General features: G+C 29.9%; 1 protein-coding gene across 1 annotated transcript in view; it reads right to left on the reverse strand.

Annotated features, from left to right (window-relative positions):
• The window catches only part of LOC145283810 (dedicator of cytokinesis protein 1-like), a 346,462-nt gene that overhangs the window by 112,754 nt on the left and 213,826 nt on the right, over window positions 1-19,882 (reverse strand). The window contains exons 17-22 of the mRNA XM_080132895.1: window positions 18,162-18,260; window positions 6,655-6,730; window positions 3,020-3,123; window positions 1,111-1,300; window positions 566-672; window positions 6-95 (exon numbers count right to left, since the gene is read on the reverse strand). Of these exons, the coding sequence (XP_079989021.1) occupies window positions 6-95; window positions 566-672; window positions 1,111-1,300; window positions 3,020-3,123; window positions 6,655-6,730; window positions 18,162-18,260 (666 nt within the window). The remainder of the gene's footprint in view (window positions 1-5; window positions 96-565; window positions 673-1,110; window positions 1,301-3,019; window positions 3,124-6,654; window positions 6,731-18,161; window positions 18,261-19,882) is intronic.

Consider the following 19,882-nt stretch of genomic DNA (forward strand, 5'->3'; position numbering starts at 1 on the left):
CTCACCAAAGCAGTGAAGACTAAATTTTCATGATTATCTGAATTAATATTTTGCATCAAAATGCTAAATAATGAATCCAACAGATCTTGTAAAAACTGAAAATAGAAAGAAAAAAAATCAAATGTTTTCAGTATTCCTTAGCAAAAGATTTTATTTTTTTTAATTTTATAGCCTTTAGGAAATCATTTCCCTGAAAACAAACTATCATAAATTATATATATATATATATGTGTGTGTATGTGTGTAGTGTTCCAATTCAACAATATGAAATATTATTTACACAAATATAATAATTCTTAATTCATGCTGTTAGATTTTTCTAAAATGTAAATTCTAATTCATTAATATTTTACTTCGTTTGTCTGCTTAATGGCTTTTAGAGATTATTTGATGTTTGTTGTTAACAATTAAACACAAGTCATACAAAGCCTGAGAGAGTGGGTATATCTTTCCCCAATCATATTAAGGATTAAATGATCAAAATAAATCAGATTCCACAATGGTATCCATTAAGCCCATGTGTAGAGCCAATAAGATAAAAATAAAATTAAAAATAATAGCCTACCTTGACAATTTCTTCTCCATCAACATGTATCAATTCTTCAAGATGCCATTTTAAGGCAGCCGTATCATCGAGAATCTCTTGCCATTTGAGCAAACCAAGTAAGTTTACTACAATCAAAAATAGAACAGATGACATACAATCAATGGAATCATTTTAGAAATTATGTTCATTTTTTCATCAAATCATAATAATCATTCTTGTAAATCTTTATTATAAAAAATCTTTCAAAAGAAAAGTGAAACTTAGTTATAATGCATTTTTCTTTGGAAAATGCTAAAAATATTTGTGAATAGTAGATTATTAATTCTTTATAGGATCAACTGGTTTCAGCTAGTTTCTTTTCGCCTACATTGTCACTTGGCAAATAGAAAGATTACAAAAAAGTTAAACTAATGAAGTGGTTGCCTTTATAGACATGCAAACCCATTACAAACAGGAATATACAGAGCTTTTAAGTAGTCAAAAAATATAGAAAAGAATCAAATGAAAGCAAAAAAATTTTTTTAAAACAATTTCAAAAGATTGGAAATTTCATGATAACTGACCATTATGTGTAAGTTTTGTAGAGCAGACATAAGTCTTGATAAGTACAGAGTCTTTTGGGCTGAGAATAAAACCTTTCTGAACGCCAGTTTTGTTGTGTGACTGAGATGGGTGTACACTTTCCATTTCAGCTCGTGTAGAATGAAAATCAAGATAATAACCATGGAAGCCGTCACTCTTTTTCGATTCAAGCTTGAAAATATAAGTAAAAAGAAATTAATTTTATTAATAAGTTTATGAGAAAAGAAAAGCAAACTTAAAAAATAAAAACAAGCATATCAATTTTCATATTGTATGATTTTTACTGAGAATGAAATGTTTAGTTTTAATGGAGAGTTAAGTTTTTATTTCAACAAGAACGGTTAGTTTTTTATACAACTATTCAATTTGTGTATTGTCCAGAAGAGATTTCTCTGATGCTTTGAAACTCAACATGTAAAAAGGATGTTAAACCAAATATGATAATGACGATTCTACATTGCACTCATGATTCCAACGAATACTTACGCTTTAGGACTTGAGCATTAAAGGCAGAAACTCTGTATGCAAAAATGACCGAGAACCATAGTCAGCAAACCTATTTGGATCACTGCAATCATCATCATATGACTTAATGTCCATTTTACATGCTGGAATGTGGTGGACAGTTTGTAGAAATTTAGTTCTAAATAACCTATCTCTGGCCAAGTCTTAAATAATCCCTCTTTCTCTCAAGTCTACCCTTATCACTTACTCACATGTTTTCTTCGGCTTTCTCCTGTGTGCTGACCCTGCTACCTCAACTGTTCTACAAATTACTAACCCAAGAACTCTCATTCATTCTTTCAATATAACCATACTATCAAAATCCCTTGTACTATTATATGCTCTAGATTTAATCTAACTCTAAAGTTATAAGATCTAAACCTTTTGAAAACTTAAAACACGCATCTAAGATAACTCAAATTAAAAAATGTATTATTTAGATTATTGAGACTATTATTCTGATATTAGTTTTTTTTCACAAGAATTTTTTATAAATAATGATTGATAATTTGTATTGTTAAAACAAACATAACTAATCCAAAGCAAAGAAACTAAAATTTTCAAGCAATTTATTTTTAAAGAGCAGATGCACTTATGATAGTCTTTGTATTTTGATGATAGACCCATAATCTCTAAAAATCATGACTTGTTTGGTTTGAACAAAACAAATTACTGTCATGCTAAACCACTGCCTTTTCTCGTATTCTCATATTTGCTTCATTTTTTTCTTTTGTATTATTTTCCGTTACTAATAGCAACATTCACAAGTGAAAGTGAGACTACAGAAAACAACACTCTACAACCACATCGGTATAAACAGGTCACATGACCAGATTATATTTAATATAGATTCTTATTCAATTTCACAAAACAATTCCATAACATAAAAACAACAAGCTCATTGACCAGAGTTCAGTTCCAGAGTTGCAAGCACACAAAACAGAGACCAAATCTGCAATAAAACAACATCATCACAAACCAAAATGGTTCCTGTTGGAATGGACATAAACACTTGCACCTATTACACAAATACAAGGATAATGCATGTCGTTATACATTGAAACCCACACAAAAATATTAATGAACAGCAATGAAGAGACACACAAATTATATGAATTTATAATAAAATCCAAAAATATAAAACTTCTCTCTTTTTTCACTAATACTTAGTTTTTCCAATTAATGCTAAAAAACAAATCCATTCATGCAAAATTAACTGACATTCTCTTGCAATCTGTTTTCATGTGCTTATTGTAATTACTAAGTTTCATTATGTGACCAATTATGCTTTTGTTCTTGCAAGCTTAGTCATCTTTTATTGTTGACCGTTAAAGAATTGAATTCTTAGTGAAGGGTTAAAAAATAAGAGAAAAGAGTGCATCTTACCTTATAAATCAAAAGGTCATGGGTTGTGTCTTTTAAGGTTGTTCCATCATCATTCATCAGTTTGATAAATGCCATTGCAAATGCCTTCTCAAGTTTATCTTTCCCTAAAAATAAAAGATTTAAATACTTATTTCAGATTTTCTCAATAATGTTTAGTTTTTAAACATTAATTAAAAATCTGAAATTAGAACAACATGCCATTAAGAATTCATATTTTTAATAGTATAAAAGTTTGTCAGAACAAAAAGGCTAGTATTAACATATCCATAGTCCAAGGAAAATAAGTTTGACAAACCCATACTTTTTTTTGCTTGTTTTAAGTGTCATTTTTGTTTTATTACCAAATTATTCTTTGAATGATTTTTAAAGTTATTTAATTATTAAAAGTTATTAATAAAACTAAACTGTTGTAAATCTATAATGTTCTTTTAATCTCTATTAATAATGTTAAATGTTTTTGACTCTTAATGGAGGGGGGGGTATGACACCAATGATTTCGACGATCGTTTTTATAACCACAAGTTATAATAACCAACCAATGAAAAGCTTCCAAAGTTACTATAAAAATTGTCAAAGTTTGCCGTTGTCTACATCATGAACCTGCATTTGATTCTTCACTGCCATCTTTGTTACAGACAATTACTTAACACTCAGGATCAGAACTACATTTGATTCTTTGCTGCCATCTTTGTTACAGACACTTAACACTCAGGATCAGAACTGCATTTGATTCTTTGCTGCCATCTTTGTTACAGACAATTACTTAACACTCAGGATCAGAACTGCATTTGATTCTTTGCTGCCATCTTTGTTACAGACAATTACTTAACACTCAGGATCAGAACTGCATTTGATTCTTTGCTGCCATCTTTGTTACAGACAATTACTTAACACTCAGGATCAGAACTGCATTTGATTCTTTGCTGCCATCTTTGTTACAGACAATTACTTAACACTCAGGATCAAAATTGCATTTGATTCTTCGCCGCCATCTTTGTTACTGGCAATTTCTTAACACTCAGGATCGGAACTGCATTGCTTCTTCACGGCCATCTTTGTTCAACATAATGTCTCAACACTTAACAAGTTATGCGTCCAGCCATTGTCTTTTCTTTGACGGTTCGGAATCTAAATTCAAATTGTGGCAGATAAAATTTCTGGGGTATAAGGATTTAGAAACTACACAAAGTGATACAATCTCCAACAGAATCGCATTCTTTTCGAGAAATTTGGGGTCGTTAGGATTCTGTTTTTTGCAGAACTGATTCAATGCTTAGACGATAGAAGTCTGTCTCTGATTATAAGAGATGCCTTGGATGATGGACGGAAAGCATTGAACATATTAAGAGAGCATTATTTATCAAAAGGGAAACTGAAAATTATATCACTATATACAGAACTAACGTCTCTAAAATGAGGATGACACTATTACTGACTATGTTATAAGGGCAGAAACAACCGCCAATGTCTTAAAACTCTCAGGTGAAATAATAAGTGATAGCTTGTTGATATCAATGACCCTCAAGGGACTTCCAGCTGATTTTAAACCATTTACAACTGTTAAAACGCAAAAGGACAAACCCATAAATTTCAGTGAATTTAAAGTGGCATTGCACAGTTACGAAGAGACAAATCGGATGCTCGTGAACAATTATAACTCCAGCAATATCATGAAGTTCAAAAATGCTTCTTGAAAACAGACACCACCAAATTATGCATCTCACCACAATGTTTTCCCCAAAAGTAATTTTTCCAAGAAAAAGAATAAAATTATCTGCTATAATTGTGGACAACTCAACCACAAAAGTTTCCAATATCGATATAAAAGCTCAAAAATGGACTCCATAAAAAAATGTTGAGAACTTTGATGAAGAACATACATTTCTATTCACATGTAACTTTGACAATACCACAAACGGTAAAAATCTCCTTGTAGACTGTGGTGCTGCAGCACAGGTTATCACCAAGGAATCTGATTTTATTAAGTTTGATTCAAACTTTAACCCACAAAGTCATTTTGTCAAACTTGCCAACGGTGGTCAAATAAATAATATAGCCTTGAAAAGAGGTGATGCTAAAATATTCCTAAAAAATAATAAAGGTGAAATTTGTAACTGTATTCTAAAAAATGCTCTGTTCATACCTACATTTAAGCAAGACTTATTTTCTGTGCAGGCTGCCATAAAACAAGGCGCGAATATACAATTTGGCCAAAAGAAGTCAAAATTGATATACCTTAATGGAACTGTATTTGACATTAAAGAAAATGGCCGACTATATTATTTAAAAAGTATGGTTCCCTCAAAAACTGCCTGCCACAACTTGGAAACCTGGCATAAAATTCTAGGACACTGCAATAGAGCTGATATTAAAAAATTAACAAATGTAGTCGAAAGCATGAAAATAATACCTTCAGACGATCTCCCAAATTGTGATGTTTGTGCACAGGGGAAAATGACAAAATATATATGCTAAACACCAGACAAAAAGGCCACAAAAATTCTCTCACTTGTGCACTGTGACTTGGCAGGTCTGATCAGCCTAATGGGGAGAAATAATCTAAGGTACATTTTGAACTTTATTGATGATATTTCAGGTTTGATTATAGTTTATTTTCTAAAAAATAAATCTGACAGTATCCTCGCCACTAAGAAATATTTAGCTGATATAGTCCTGGGCACGACGTTAAACTGCGACCATTTTTATCTTACAAACCAAATTAACCAACTAATACCTAACAGAATGTTTCCAGTTTTGTTAAAAAAAAAAATTAAAAAAAAAAAAAAGAATATATATTTGTATGTGTTTGTGTATATATATTTATATGTATTTGAATAGGATTATATTTGTATATTTATATATTTGAAAAGTGTTTATTTTTATATGTATCAAAAAAATAAATGGTGTCTTTTTGCACACATTATACCAATATATTAATAATTCTTTTTGACCAATGAGAATAAAGACAAATTCCCAAAAACAAAAAAAAAGAAAACAAACAAAAAAACAAAAAATTGTTAATTTATTTGTTCATTTATTTGTTTATTTTTACTTATTTATTAATTTATTTTCCTTTTCTCAAGTCAAACCAAATTAAATCCAAAAGGATTTTTCCATTATATCAAAAAAGGGGGGGTGTTAAATGTTTTCACTCCGAATGGTGGGTATGATACCAATGATTTTGATGATCGTTTTATAACCACAATTCATGGTGAGCAACCAATGAAAAACTTCCAAAGTTACTATAAAAACTGTCGAATTTTGGATTCAATCAGTTTGCCGTTGTCTACATCACAAACCTGCATTTGATTCTTCGCCACCATCTTTGTTACTGTCTAAACACTTTAACAAATAAAATCTTTTAATCTCTGTTAACTTCAAAAACTTTTAATACATGAGGATCTTCTAAGTGAAGATTGACTTCCTATTCAACAGTTTAAATACTTCTAAATTTCTTTCAGATTTGGAACAGTCACAAAATAATTTATTCTTGTTTATAATTTTTATTCAACTATTAATGAAATAATAAAATGGCTGATTTGTTTGTTTATCCTGGAAAAATATACTGCTAACAACAATAACAACCAAGATATGTAAATCAATCTAAAAAGTATAGCTAAGAAAATTTAACTCACCTTCATTTGAAGATCGATGTTTGAATGAAAATTTTAAATGAAGGCCTCTGAATTCCTCTTCAGTAGAAATTGCCACCTTAACAAAATGAAAAATAAAAGAACATTTTAAATTTGCAAATAATTATAAATTAATTATTTGAAAAGCAATCAGAAAAGTCAAAACAATATTTACTTTAACATAGAATTTGTATCAAGAAACACTAATATGCATATTCTTATTATTTAATAAAAAAGATTCTTATATTTTATAGAGCTTACACTAATTATATTTTATATAGTTTATTCTAATTATATTTTATAGAGCTTACACTAGGCACAGCCAAAACGAAAGGAGAAAGTAAGTATTTTTTGACTGAGTCTCATTTTAAAAATCTACCAAAAATCAAGTAATTATCCAATCAATACAAAATTTTCATTGATTATTAAGTGAAGATATTCTTTATAAAGATATACTTTTGTTTTCATAATCGATATATATATATATATATATATATATATATATATATATATTGCCAACAACCCACTCTCTTCTTTATTTGTGGGTACAAATATGCTTAAAATAATCAGCCGAAACTAAGCAAAATGTATTGTGGGGAAGGTGAGGATTGTAGATAAAACAAGCAAAACAAAAAAGCAACTGCACACATAGCAGATTTAAAGGTTGAAAATCCAAATTTTGAATGTGTTTTACTTTTCATCTTTTGAAGTGTAAAATTCATTGAATATGTTACATATAGGTCCCAATTTTACCCCATCTTCTAGCGTCAGCCCTTACTAAAATAATAACTTTAATGTATTGTTATTTATCTAGTTATTTCATTACAAACACATCAATCAATTAACTCACATTTAATCATTTTTCATAATTATTGAATATGTTACTAATTTTTCATAATTTTAACTAACCTTACTGCCTCCCGCCTTTACTAAAATCAACCTTGATATATTGTCTGGGCTGATTATTTCATTGCAAACACACTAACTCATATTACATCATTTTTCATAATTCTTGGATATGTTACTATCTCCGACAATCATTTTTCATAATTTTGATTCACATTATCACTCCCCCCCTCCTACTAATGTAAGAACTTTGATATATTGCCTGGGCTAATTATTTCATTTACAAACACATCAATCAATTCCGGGTATTCTCATAGTATATATGCTCCACCTATCTTATCAAATTTCGAGTGAGGCCGTGTATTCTGCTAGTATATATCTTCCACCTATTTTATTTGATTCCAGGCGACGCTGGGTATTCTGTTACTATATGTTTTCCACCTATTTCATTCAATCCTGGACGACGCTTGGTATTCTGCTAGTATATATTTGCTCTTATCTTATCCAATCCCGGGACTGACTTCATATCCACCACCTCACTGTTAAAAATATACATGAATAAAAGTAATGTTTAAATCATAAACTGTTTAAGCCATTTCCAGGACTGACTTTATATCCTCAACCCCTGTTAAAAATATGCATAAAATAAAGTAATGTCTAAAACATAAATGATTGCAGCCATTTCCAGGACTGATTTTATATCCCCCACCCCACTGTTAAGAATATACATGAAATAAAGTAATGTTTAATGCGTAAACGGTTTCAGCCATTTCCGGGACTGATTTCATATCCCCTACCACACTGTTAAAACATACATGAAATAAAGTAATGTTTAAATCATAAACTGTTTCAGCAGCTTTCCAAAATTTTCATTAACACGGTGAGGGATTAGTTAACCATTACTTCAACATGAATTTCTGAGTGTAGTATCAGTCTCAGCATTCCAGTGGCTTTAATCCACCCCCCCCCAACCTTCTTAAGAAAAATTTTTGCAATTACCGCCATGAGGACATTAAGGACGAAAATATGAACTCAGGATTATTTGATATATTTACATAATTTTTGGAATGTTACAAATAAGACCCTAGCGTCCATTTACCTAGTTTTTATTGGAATCAGCAGTACATCCATGTGAATTTTGGAATATGACATCTTATGTCAATGTAGTACATCATAAATATATTATATGCATCTTTTTTAACAGAAGATAATGACGTCATCAGCGGAAGTAAACACGTCAGACTATCATTCTCCCCACCCCCTCCCTCCATTCAAAAAGAAGGAGATTAAGCCTGGGATCTTATTAGACACTCACATTTAGTATAATCTATATATTAATATGATAGCGTGTGGGCTCTTAAATCTCAACCAATGAAATTTGCCGGAAAACGTGACACACAAAAGAACACATGCTATTGTTTTAATATATAGATTATCTTTCAGATTAGCAAATAATTTCTATATTTTCATTATTTTTGCGAAAAATACTACTTTTGAATCTTTGAAAAATAAATTTATAATTTTTTTTTAGTGAGCCCAATATTGCTAATATACCATTAAATAGGAAATGCTTTGAAGAATCAATACGAAAAAAGAAAAAAAAAAAATATCGATAACTGTGCATTTTGCTAAAAATATGATAATTTCTTTTGACAATTTCTTGTTTATTCACCTATGGTGGACCAACCCTGATAGAAGATGCAGGAGTTGTTTTCAGCCCATACCACGCCTAGCATTCCCAAAATGGTCACCCATCTGGTATTGGCCAGCCTCATCATGTCCTTACTTCGGAGATATGTAGGCAACAAATATATATCGCTTATGAAAAAAGAATTGAATCCTTTCACTTAATCATCAAATCAAATGTTTAAAATGCATGGCTAAATATAGTTTAGTCCCCTTTAGGCCTCCATACTTAATTTTAAACTATCATTAAATTTTGTTTTTTATTAATTTTGCTACGCAAATCTATAGAGTGATATAAAAAGTTGGAATTATTTGAAATTCAGGTGCTTAGATTATAATATTTTTGCATATTCTTATAGTAAATCATCTTAAATCTTATTTAGATGAAAACAAAAACAAAATTGTGTTTAACGTGTTTTCTTCATGAAGATCGGGATGTTTTTTCATATAAAACGGTTTATTTTAGAGATGAATTCCAACAATGTTTATGATGTCAACATCATGGTGCAGGAGTCCCTATTTACTTGCTTTCACATGTGAGGAAAGTTAGACACAAGGTCAGTTTTTGATATGGATAAAATCCAGCTCCCCTAAAAAAGCTCTCTAGATTAAGACAAACTAAAAAAAATTCTTCAGCCTAGAAGGACCTCTCCCTAACTGAGTAATGATAAGAAATATAAAGTGCAGTACCAGAACAGATACTGCACATTGCTCCCAAGGTAAAACAGTCAAATTATGGGCTAGAATCTTTGGGGATAAATCTGATGGCTCAATCTGGATTCCTGAATAGGTTTAATACAATCAATTGGCAGAGGTCCCGAATCCTTGAATAGCATTTTCAAGCTATTCATCTGAACACTCATTTGGTCAAAACAATTTTCTCAGCATATGCTCATCAATAAGTATTAGTATCCTTTATTGTCTCCAATATGTCAAGATGGCTATTTTCATCCTAAAAATTTGTATCTAAAATAAAACAATATTATACAGAATAATGAAAACCAAAGAATAATGTTATCATTTGGGAAAATTTTTATTATTGATTGGCACAAAATTTAGAACATTCAGCATCCTAAAAGTAGCAGTCTGGATTGGAACAAAAATTAAAATTACTGCAATCAAGGAGGATTTCTCCTTTACTGAAAGAAAACAGAAAAGATGAATTGTAGCATCACAACAGATACTACAATTTGATCCTAGCCAAAGAGTCATGGCAATTGTCAATTTTAAAATATTTTTTAATGACCAAGACAATTACTTGAATTTTAAAATGAAAAGTAAACTCATAACTGTATTTTTCCTTAAAAACCTCACATTTCTATTTTTACTAAATGACAAGAACTATATCTAAAAAAATGTAAAGAAATAATAAAAAAAAAATATTCAATTATCTTATGCAATAGCGTCCCAAACACAACAATAAAGTTATAATACATCAGTCAAAATTTGATAATGGTTAACAAAACAAAATTACAACATAAAAGGTTTTGTTGTTAAGTTGTAATTACAAAAAGATTTAAATACAAAAGTGGTAGACAACAAATCGCATTCTCAAACAATCTGGGGAACTGATGTGTTTTTTTGTTTTGTTTTAAATACAGAATAATTTACTAATATAATAGTTTTATTAACTTGTTTCAGCTACTATATTGGCAAAACTGTTTCTATATATATCAAACTTAATTTTTTACTCTAATATTTCATGATTTTAAATTAATGTTGGGGTGAAAATTTATTTCTCCGGTTGATGATATGCTTCTTTGAACATTAATATATTAATATGAAATATTAAAATTTTTAAATGGGAGCTTATGTTCATATATTAGACACCTAAGACGCCTTTAAACCCCCAGACATGCTGGAATTTGAAGAATATTTATTAATTAATGTCTAATAGCACTTGTTAACATTTCAAAATGATTGGAGGTATCTAAATTTCCACAAAAAAAATTTCCATCACTGTACGACATCTTTATATATAACTAAATTAAACTAAATATAGTTCACATTAACCTTTATGCCGAACAGCTCTGCTCCAAAATTGATAATGATTAGTTAATTATTGTAGGAACGAATCCTATACATGAAAAATATGAATGTATATTAATACCTAACAGCGAGAGCAGAATAAAAGGAGTATATATAAGGCTCATTAGGGATGTTATATAAATCCCCAAAACAGTGTTTCATAGTAAACAACTGATGATCCATGAATTAACACTTGGACTATTGTGAATTTGTGGAAGCAAACTGATTTAGCGATAGTAGGAAATAACTGACTTATTGGCAAAATAGTTGGTTGTGTTTGTTTTACGGCATATCAACCTTTTTCAGGTTATTTAATGCTGAATCTAGTTATTTTGAGGAACAATTTTTAATGGAGTATATTTTTTTTTAAGTCAGATTCTATTTAACCCATAGTTGGGACCCTAACAGGTACTACCACTCCGGGTCAAAGTGGACCTGGGAGCAATGGCAATTAAAGCATGGCTCCACATTCCCCAAGGCCCGCATCAGATATAGTTTTAGGTTATATCCAGGACCGTATTGGCAAAATAATTTCCCAATGAAGGACAATTTTTTTTTAAATAGTTCTAAAGGTTAAAAAAATTTTCAGAACTATATAATATATATATAACTTTTTTCAGCTATTATATTGGCAAAAGTGTTTCTATATATTATAAGCAGCAAGTATCAGCCATTGTATCTCATATCATTGTGAAAATTTCCTCAATACAATTTCAAACATTTAGAGTATCACTCGTCACAATGAGCACTCCACTTCTGCACCTCTGATATTCATATCATCAAAAACCCAGACTCTTACTTGATGGCTCTTCATTACTTGGTTCACAAGGATAGCACTACATAAAACTAAGTATCATTGTTCAACTGTGAAACTGCAATCTAGCAAGCAAAGTTGTAAGATGAGACTCACAGTTGTATGCAGCCATTCTTTTATTTTAATAGGTTTGGTAGAGTAGTAAGAAAGTTGCTAGCCCAAATAATACATCTGCTTAAAAGAACTATCGACATTGAATGCAAAGTAACAATTTTCAAACTGAATTACCTTAGGTAAAATGTGTTAACTTTTTGTGTGTTAAGTATATTTCAGGAATATATATTAGTATTCAGTGACCTATAGGGTCACAACCACTACATATTCCACTTTGATTTCATTTAAACAATCATAAACTGACATATCTCTTAAGACATTTTTCTTGCATAATTAAAAAAGTCATACTTGTAGATAATCCTTACAAATAATATAAATGCAAGGACACTTATGATTTTGTTATTTAATTTACATATTTAATTTACCACACTATGTAAATTATATCGCAAAATAAAGCAATGCTCAAAAATGGAGTCACTCTTTCTGTAAATACTCAGATGTATTAAAAATATTAAAGAGTGAGTGAATGAGCATAAAGTGAAAGAGGGCAGGAGAAATAATTAATCAAGAAATGCAGGATTTGTTTAATTAATTATAAATTCTGACTAATTAAAAAAATTGAAATGGAATTATTTTCAAACATAACTTAATCCCAGAACTAAATATTTTAGCATGTATTTTTCGTCACTAAAGTGTGTAAGAAAAGGCTTTTAGTAAAAAATATTGATTCACTCAGCTATAGTATAATCATAATGAAATGTTCTTAACAGGAAGTTGTGTTTTTCATACATGCTTTATTATAACAGTTATTATATCGAGTACATTATAATCCATTATATTATTATTATATTATAATCCATTATATTATTATTATTATCATAATATTATAATCCATTATATTATTATCATTATTATTATTATTATTATATTATAATCCATTATATTATTATTATTATTATCATAATATTATAATGCATTTCAGATACAAAAAAAAATAGGGTTAATGCTTGTTTAATCTTCTTTCAACCATAATATTGTGTTGCTCAGACAGTAAATTGTTTTAGAACAGCTCTTTTGTTGACACAAGTTTGCATCCTGTCAGTTTACTCATCTTTTCTCCAATTAATTTTCAATGACTTAAACCATGGTTAGAAAATAACTTATATTTCTAACCAACAATTTCATTTTTGTTACTTAACACTTCGTTTCCAATATATTTCATAGAATCAAGAATGAAAAAACAGTTCCCAATCATTAACAGATTTGAAGTATTTAGCAAGAGAATTTTTTATACAATAGATCAGGTACTGTCAATATTTCACTCCCTTTGCAAACATTATCAACAGAATAAGATGTTCTTAATTTGTGAATACTTACAAAATAGGTTACAGCAAAAGTGGGTTTTATACTTATAGTCATGTTTGATTGGAAGGTTGAAGGTAAAAGAATGATGGATACAAAAAATCAATAAGCAATGTTTGAATAAAAAAAAACAGTGCAGAGAACTAAGGGTTGAGGAGAACCAGTGTGTCTGGGTTGAGAAATACAGAACACTCACCTGTGGATTTTAAGACTGCCACCATGATAGAATTATCTGTTAATGATCATAATAATCATGACAAAGATTTTACAACACCCATTAAAAGAGATAAAGGCTTCTTTAAAATAGAAATAATCTACCAGAAAAGAGTGTGTGTGGGTGTGCTTTCTGTATGAGTTCATATGTAATTTCGAACAATTTTTTGCTTATATATGTCACCATTTTAGAACTTGAGATATACTTAACCAATGATGGGAATATTGGTGTCAAAATGAAACTTTAATGAATCTAAAAAGGAATGGGAATGGATATTTTTTTTTTAATTTTAATCAAATTATTACAAAATTTGATGCAAAGTCACATCCCATTCTGATTCTCCATTAGATAACAATTTTAAAAATAAAAAAAATATTAACTTTGGTTGAAAAGTAGTCATAACAAGTGCTTTTTAGTTTTCAGAGTTTTTTTTTTTTTTAACCAACTTGTGAATATTTAGCGGATATGTCATCAGAATATTTAGGGGATATACTATCAGTCAAGTGCCAAAGTTTTATATTACACAAACGAATTTGAAAAAAAATTACTGGTTCAATATAAATTGAAGGAGATTCAGTTTTCTATAAATTTAACGTAAATTACTTGATTTTTTTTACTTGCATTTGGCCCAAAAAATTTGTTTATAAAATTCCTTTCAAATTCAAGATAAAAAAAAAACTAAAAGAACATCACATATAGAAAATTGTTCAATTCTATACATTTGAATATGATTAAACATCAGTGTATTTTTAAAAGAAAATATCCTATGATTTAATAACTTTAATAAGTCTTGAAGAGAAAAATTGAAAAACAAAGTTATAGATATATTCATCACTACCAAACAGGATATAAAAATTCAAACAAATATTACACAATGCTAGAATTCTTTCAACAAAGTTATTTTTGATACATTATATGTAAGATTTTTTAGTAGAAAGTATATGTCTAACATTTTACTTAACTTCTTTTTTTTTTAATATTATCTTAAAAAATTGCTATATTTATTGTTTGGCTTAAATATATGTAATGTTTTAGAATTTTTTAGATGAGGATTAATAATTTGTATAATCCAAATTACTTTTTGGTCCTCCTTACTTGCCTTCCCACAAAGTCAGTTTTTAATGTGAGGAAAATACAGCTCCCCAAAAGGGGCACACTGAACTGGAACAAAAATTAAAATTGATTCAGTCTCAAAGAATTTCTTCTTTATTGAGAGGACAAAAATAGATGGAGTGTAGTATCTGTTCTGATACTACATTTTGCTGGTAGGCAAAAGGGCAAGGAATAATTCATTTCAATTGTTATCTTCACATGTCGGTTAATGTAAAAACATTTTAAGAGTAATTCTGTCTTGTATATTTTCTCCATCAGTCACACATTCTTTAAACATAATATATTGTTTCAACTGAAATATTAGAAATATTACTTCTAAAAATAGAAAATATTACATTAATGGTAAATAAATTTCCAACAAATAAAGCAAATGCTTTCAGTAGAAATTAAAATCAAACCTCGGAATCTTCAATCTGAGGTTCAACCTAGTCAGACTTTTTAAATAAATACAGCTTAAAAAACTTTAACAAAATAGCTTTGGCATGATGTCATAATAAATTTATGATTTATATCATGTTTCCAAACATAAATTCAAACATAAGCGATAATAAAAATAAATGAATAAGTAAACATTATCAATAGCATTGGAAATTATTTTAATAGTTTAAAACAATTTATTTTGTTTCAAATGCATATTATCTGTAGTTCTTTTTCAATTATATAATTTTCCAGCCTAGTAAAAACATGCGACTGAAAGAGCATTATATTTGATAAGTAATAATACTACACATCTACACCAGACTAGCTTTAAGTTTCTCAAAATTCATATTAAAATTGTTCACAGACTGATAATAGTTAATGGCATTGATTAGCAATCACTTCCAGAGGTTGAACCTTCAAGTTTTATTACAAGTGATAATAATGAAGAATAACGTCAATTAGAACTTATATTAAGTCATGACTGACAGAATCTAGCCAAATGGGTTAAATAAAAAGTAAAGTTTGAAATATCATACAGGTTCCTAGGTTAGAAAAAATACAACTGGAAAAGGTTGGAGATTAAATTGGTTGAAATGTTGAGAATATCACAACCAAGATGAGAATAGTAAATTAAATAATATAAATTACCAATCTTCATCTAAAAAACAAACATAGAATGGGTACAGATATGAAGGCCAAAGTTTATAAAGATTTCACTGTTGTGCCAGAAATAGGAATGTGAACATTTAGTCTTGCCAGAAAAGTTTCATAGCATGAAAGTGACATCAAAATAACCAAACAAAATGTAAGTATACAGACTAGTTTGAAGTAAAGTATACACATCCCTTTCAACATCATAATGTGCTGACTTTAATTATAATCACATAATTCTTCCTTTTCTAAAGAGAATTTATTTTGTGCTTGGACAGTAAATTTTTTCAAGAACTGACAGAATGCTTTCACAATCTTTGTATTTGTATTTGCAAGATGAAAAGATGGAAATGGTGACATTTTGTTTAAATAATTAGAAATTTCTTATTCAAGAACTTGATAATTTTCAATCATATTAACACTAATAGAGCTTAGTTGTTACAGTTTTATTATTATTTTTTATTATTATTATTTTTTTTAATTCAATTTTCACCCCAAAACAAGGCACAGTGCTACTTTGAAGTAGGGTGCTACTATCAGGAACATAAGTTGCAGGGGCATTATGAAGGGAGATGAGTAGAAAGATGTTTGTTCACATTACACTTGAACTTCTGCATGTCAGTAGACTTGGGAAAGCAGAATCCCGGAAGGGAGTTCCAAAGTTTAACAGTTCTGGGGAAGAAACTATTGGAGTAGAATGCCTTCCTACACCCAGGGATCTCTACTGAGTAGGAGTGGGATTTAGCTGTTTGTTAGGTTTGTCAGGATATTTTATGTCAAGGGGGCACAAGTGCTTGTAGTTCGTCAGAGCATTCATCATTAAAGTACTTGTAGTACAGGCAGAGGGATGCAACATTTCGTCGATGGGACAAAGGCTGAAGCCTAGATGACAGTTCAGGACCTATCAGGTTGGCGACTCTTTTTTGAACCTTGTCCAGGAGTGAGAGACAAGTAGCAGATGCACCAGCTCAAATGTGACAACAGTACTCCATACATAGGCGAATGGTGGCCTTACAGAGGTACAGGATACTTTCAAGTAGCTTTCTAGCACGGTAGAGAGAGTCCACCTTCTTCACAGCAGCCTTGGCAATGCTCTCAATGTATCTATTTCAGTTCATGTTCCCTGTGAATGCTAGGCCGAGGAGTTTAAAGTTTGAGTGATTATGAAAATATCTTATTGATAAAAAAAAAAAATGGAAGGAGTTGTAAATAAAAACACCTAAGCAATTCTTGTTATTGTCAATTCAAAGTAGAACCTAGAACTCTGGAAAAAATCATTATCTTGATTTAACATCTGTTTCACTTAACTGTTAACTTAAAAAGGTTAAATGTATGGAATTAAAAATAATACAAAGATTAAAAAATAAAGTCAATGGATGATTTTGTTAAAGTTTATATATATTAAAAATATTTCATAAGACAAGAGAGAATAATGTCTTCAAGTCCAACATAAACAAATTCCTAATGAACCAACCCCTTAAGTAAACACTTCAATAAATCTCCACACTAACGTACTGTACTTGCAATAACCCTTATCCCTGAGTGGCTTCCAGGCCTTGATAAGTGACCACCGTGTAAAAAAAAAAAAAAATGACATTATTACGTGAACTTAATATCTATGCTAAATTTACCATCTCTTGTGAGTGTACAGCAATGAACATGTACACCAACCAATAATGGTGAATCCATTTATAAAGTATTACTTTGATTTATGAAAACTGACAACATAGTAATCAGTCAAACATAGTAACAGATTTGTTACCCAAACATACCAAAGACATAGGCATCAGTCTGGGCCATGCCAATTACTGTTGTTTATTCTTCAAAATATACATATTCTGTTTTGAAGCCATCCATTAAATTCCAATCAAATTGAATTACAAAATTCATGAGTGGATTTTAACTTTTACTCATGATTTATGTTAAAATTCACGGTTAACTTATTTCAAAATTAAAACCTATATAAAATAAATATAACAATATACATTCATCTCTTTAGAGTGTGCTTGTTTTCATACATACAAAATGCTATTATTATTAATTAAATAGATATCTTTTCTACTTAAAATCAACTGTTACAAAACTATAAATGAATGCATTAAAATAGGTTTTCATTGTACGTATGTATATATTTGGTTTTCTGAAAAACATTTTTTCTTAACTTTAAATAGAGTGTATAGAAAAGGAAAACAATTAAAAAGAGAAAATAATTCAGAATATTATTCCTTTTACTTAAAAACAATTTTTTTTTTTAATTAGATTACATTTCTTTTCCACCCCTGTAAAATAATATTAAAAATGAAATACTATATGATGGAATACCTTTACTGTCTCAAACCACTTTGGTCTATCTTCATGGTAATAAATGCAGGATCTGTATTCACTCATCATTTCTCCACCAGCACCTTCACTAATTACATTCTAAATTTAAAAAAAAGAAAAACAGAAAAGATATACAAAAAACAAAAATAACAGGAAAATATTGTTGATTAGTTCATTTATAATGGAAGCTGCAATAAAAATGAGTCTTTAATTATATCAAATTATGAATCAAATTATTTCCATTTCAGTGTATTCTAATAAACAGGTAAGCATTTCTAAAATTTCTCTGCTTCTTGTCAGATCAACTCATACTTGTGGCCATCAGATTACCTCATTTTATATATATATATATATATATATATATATATATATATATATATATACACACACACATACACAAGGTGCCTAAAATAAGTTTCCAGACATATATAGGTATATAAAATTGTCATAGATCCTTCAAAATCCAGTATGTTATTGCTATACATCTTATGAGATCTTTATGATTTCAGGTTCAAATGAACTGCTACAGGAGGAATTGGAATACACCCTACTAAAGCCTGATTGTCACAGCTGGTGAATTTCAAAAATAGAATCTGAGGGCACTTTAAAAGAATGATATGCAATAAAATTGTGTTTTAAATTCGGAAAAAATGCCACAAATGTATGGAATGCTTCAGACTGCTTTTGGATCATCTTGCATGAATCAAGCATCAGTTTTTGAATGGCATAAGATATTCAAGGAAGGCAAGAAGTCTGTGAGGGATGATAAGATGTGTGGGAGAAATTAGAAAGAACACTATAGTTGATTGGCCAAATAAAGAATTTCATGGATAAGAACCATCATGTATCTATAAAGACAATAAGTGCAAGTTTGATGTCAGTGTGGAACTGTACATAAACTCATTCATGAGGAATTGAAGATGTAGAAGATTTGCATGAATGCACCAGTCCACAACTCCATCCTTGTCACAGACTGTTTGACTAAAGATTGGCATCCTCACTCTCCCTATAGTCCAGACCTTGCTACCTGTGACCTTTGCTCAAGGAAAAACTTAGAGGCTATTGTTATAAGATAATCGAGGAGATGAAAGAGGCTGTGGCAAAAGTCATTGACATGCTCACTCAAGAGAACTTCCATGGGGCCTTTCAGAAGTTGTTGGAATGGTACAATAAGTGCTTTGCAGTCAGAGGAGATTACTCCAAAAAGGACCAGAGTTTTATGTGTGTGATATTAATAAAAGTGCTTATACGAAAATAGTCTGGAAACTTATTGAAGGCACCTCATATACACACACTACATGTCAATACCTAGTATCATCCAGTAGCTGTTTTTAATTTATCCAAATTGTTATTAAACTATAATTCAATTACTCAAATTCTGGCCTCTGAAATTGCATTTAACACAAACAGTAGACTTTTTGAAATAAACAGAAAACTTACTGATCAGATCATGTATCCAATAAGTCAAAGCAACTTAAAATGACATTAAAATTTCATGTATAAAAACTGGGTCTACAGATCTGGTCACCTCACCATCCACCTCAAATTGTCCACTACACTGGCTTTCTTTCTTTCCCTATAAACGTTCTACATTTCCACCTTTATCTCCATTACTCGGAGCAAAGTCGTAGCACTCCTTCTGAAGCCAAGCCTGCGTCTCTTTAAACTTGTATGCCAGTGCTGAATCCTGCTGCCACACCCAAGATCTGCCAGCAGTCACC

The sequence above is a fragment of the Euprymna scolopes genome, chromosome 8 (genome assembly GCF_053919585.1).
Source record: "Euprymna scolopes isolate OS-2025 chromosome 8, ASM5391958v1, whole genome shotgun sequence".
NCBI classification, from domain to species: Eukaryota; Metazoa; Mollusca; class Cephalopoda; order Sepiida; family Sepiolidae; genus Euprymna; species Euprymna scolopes.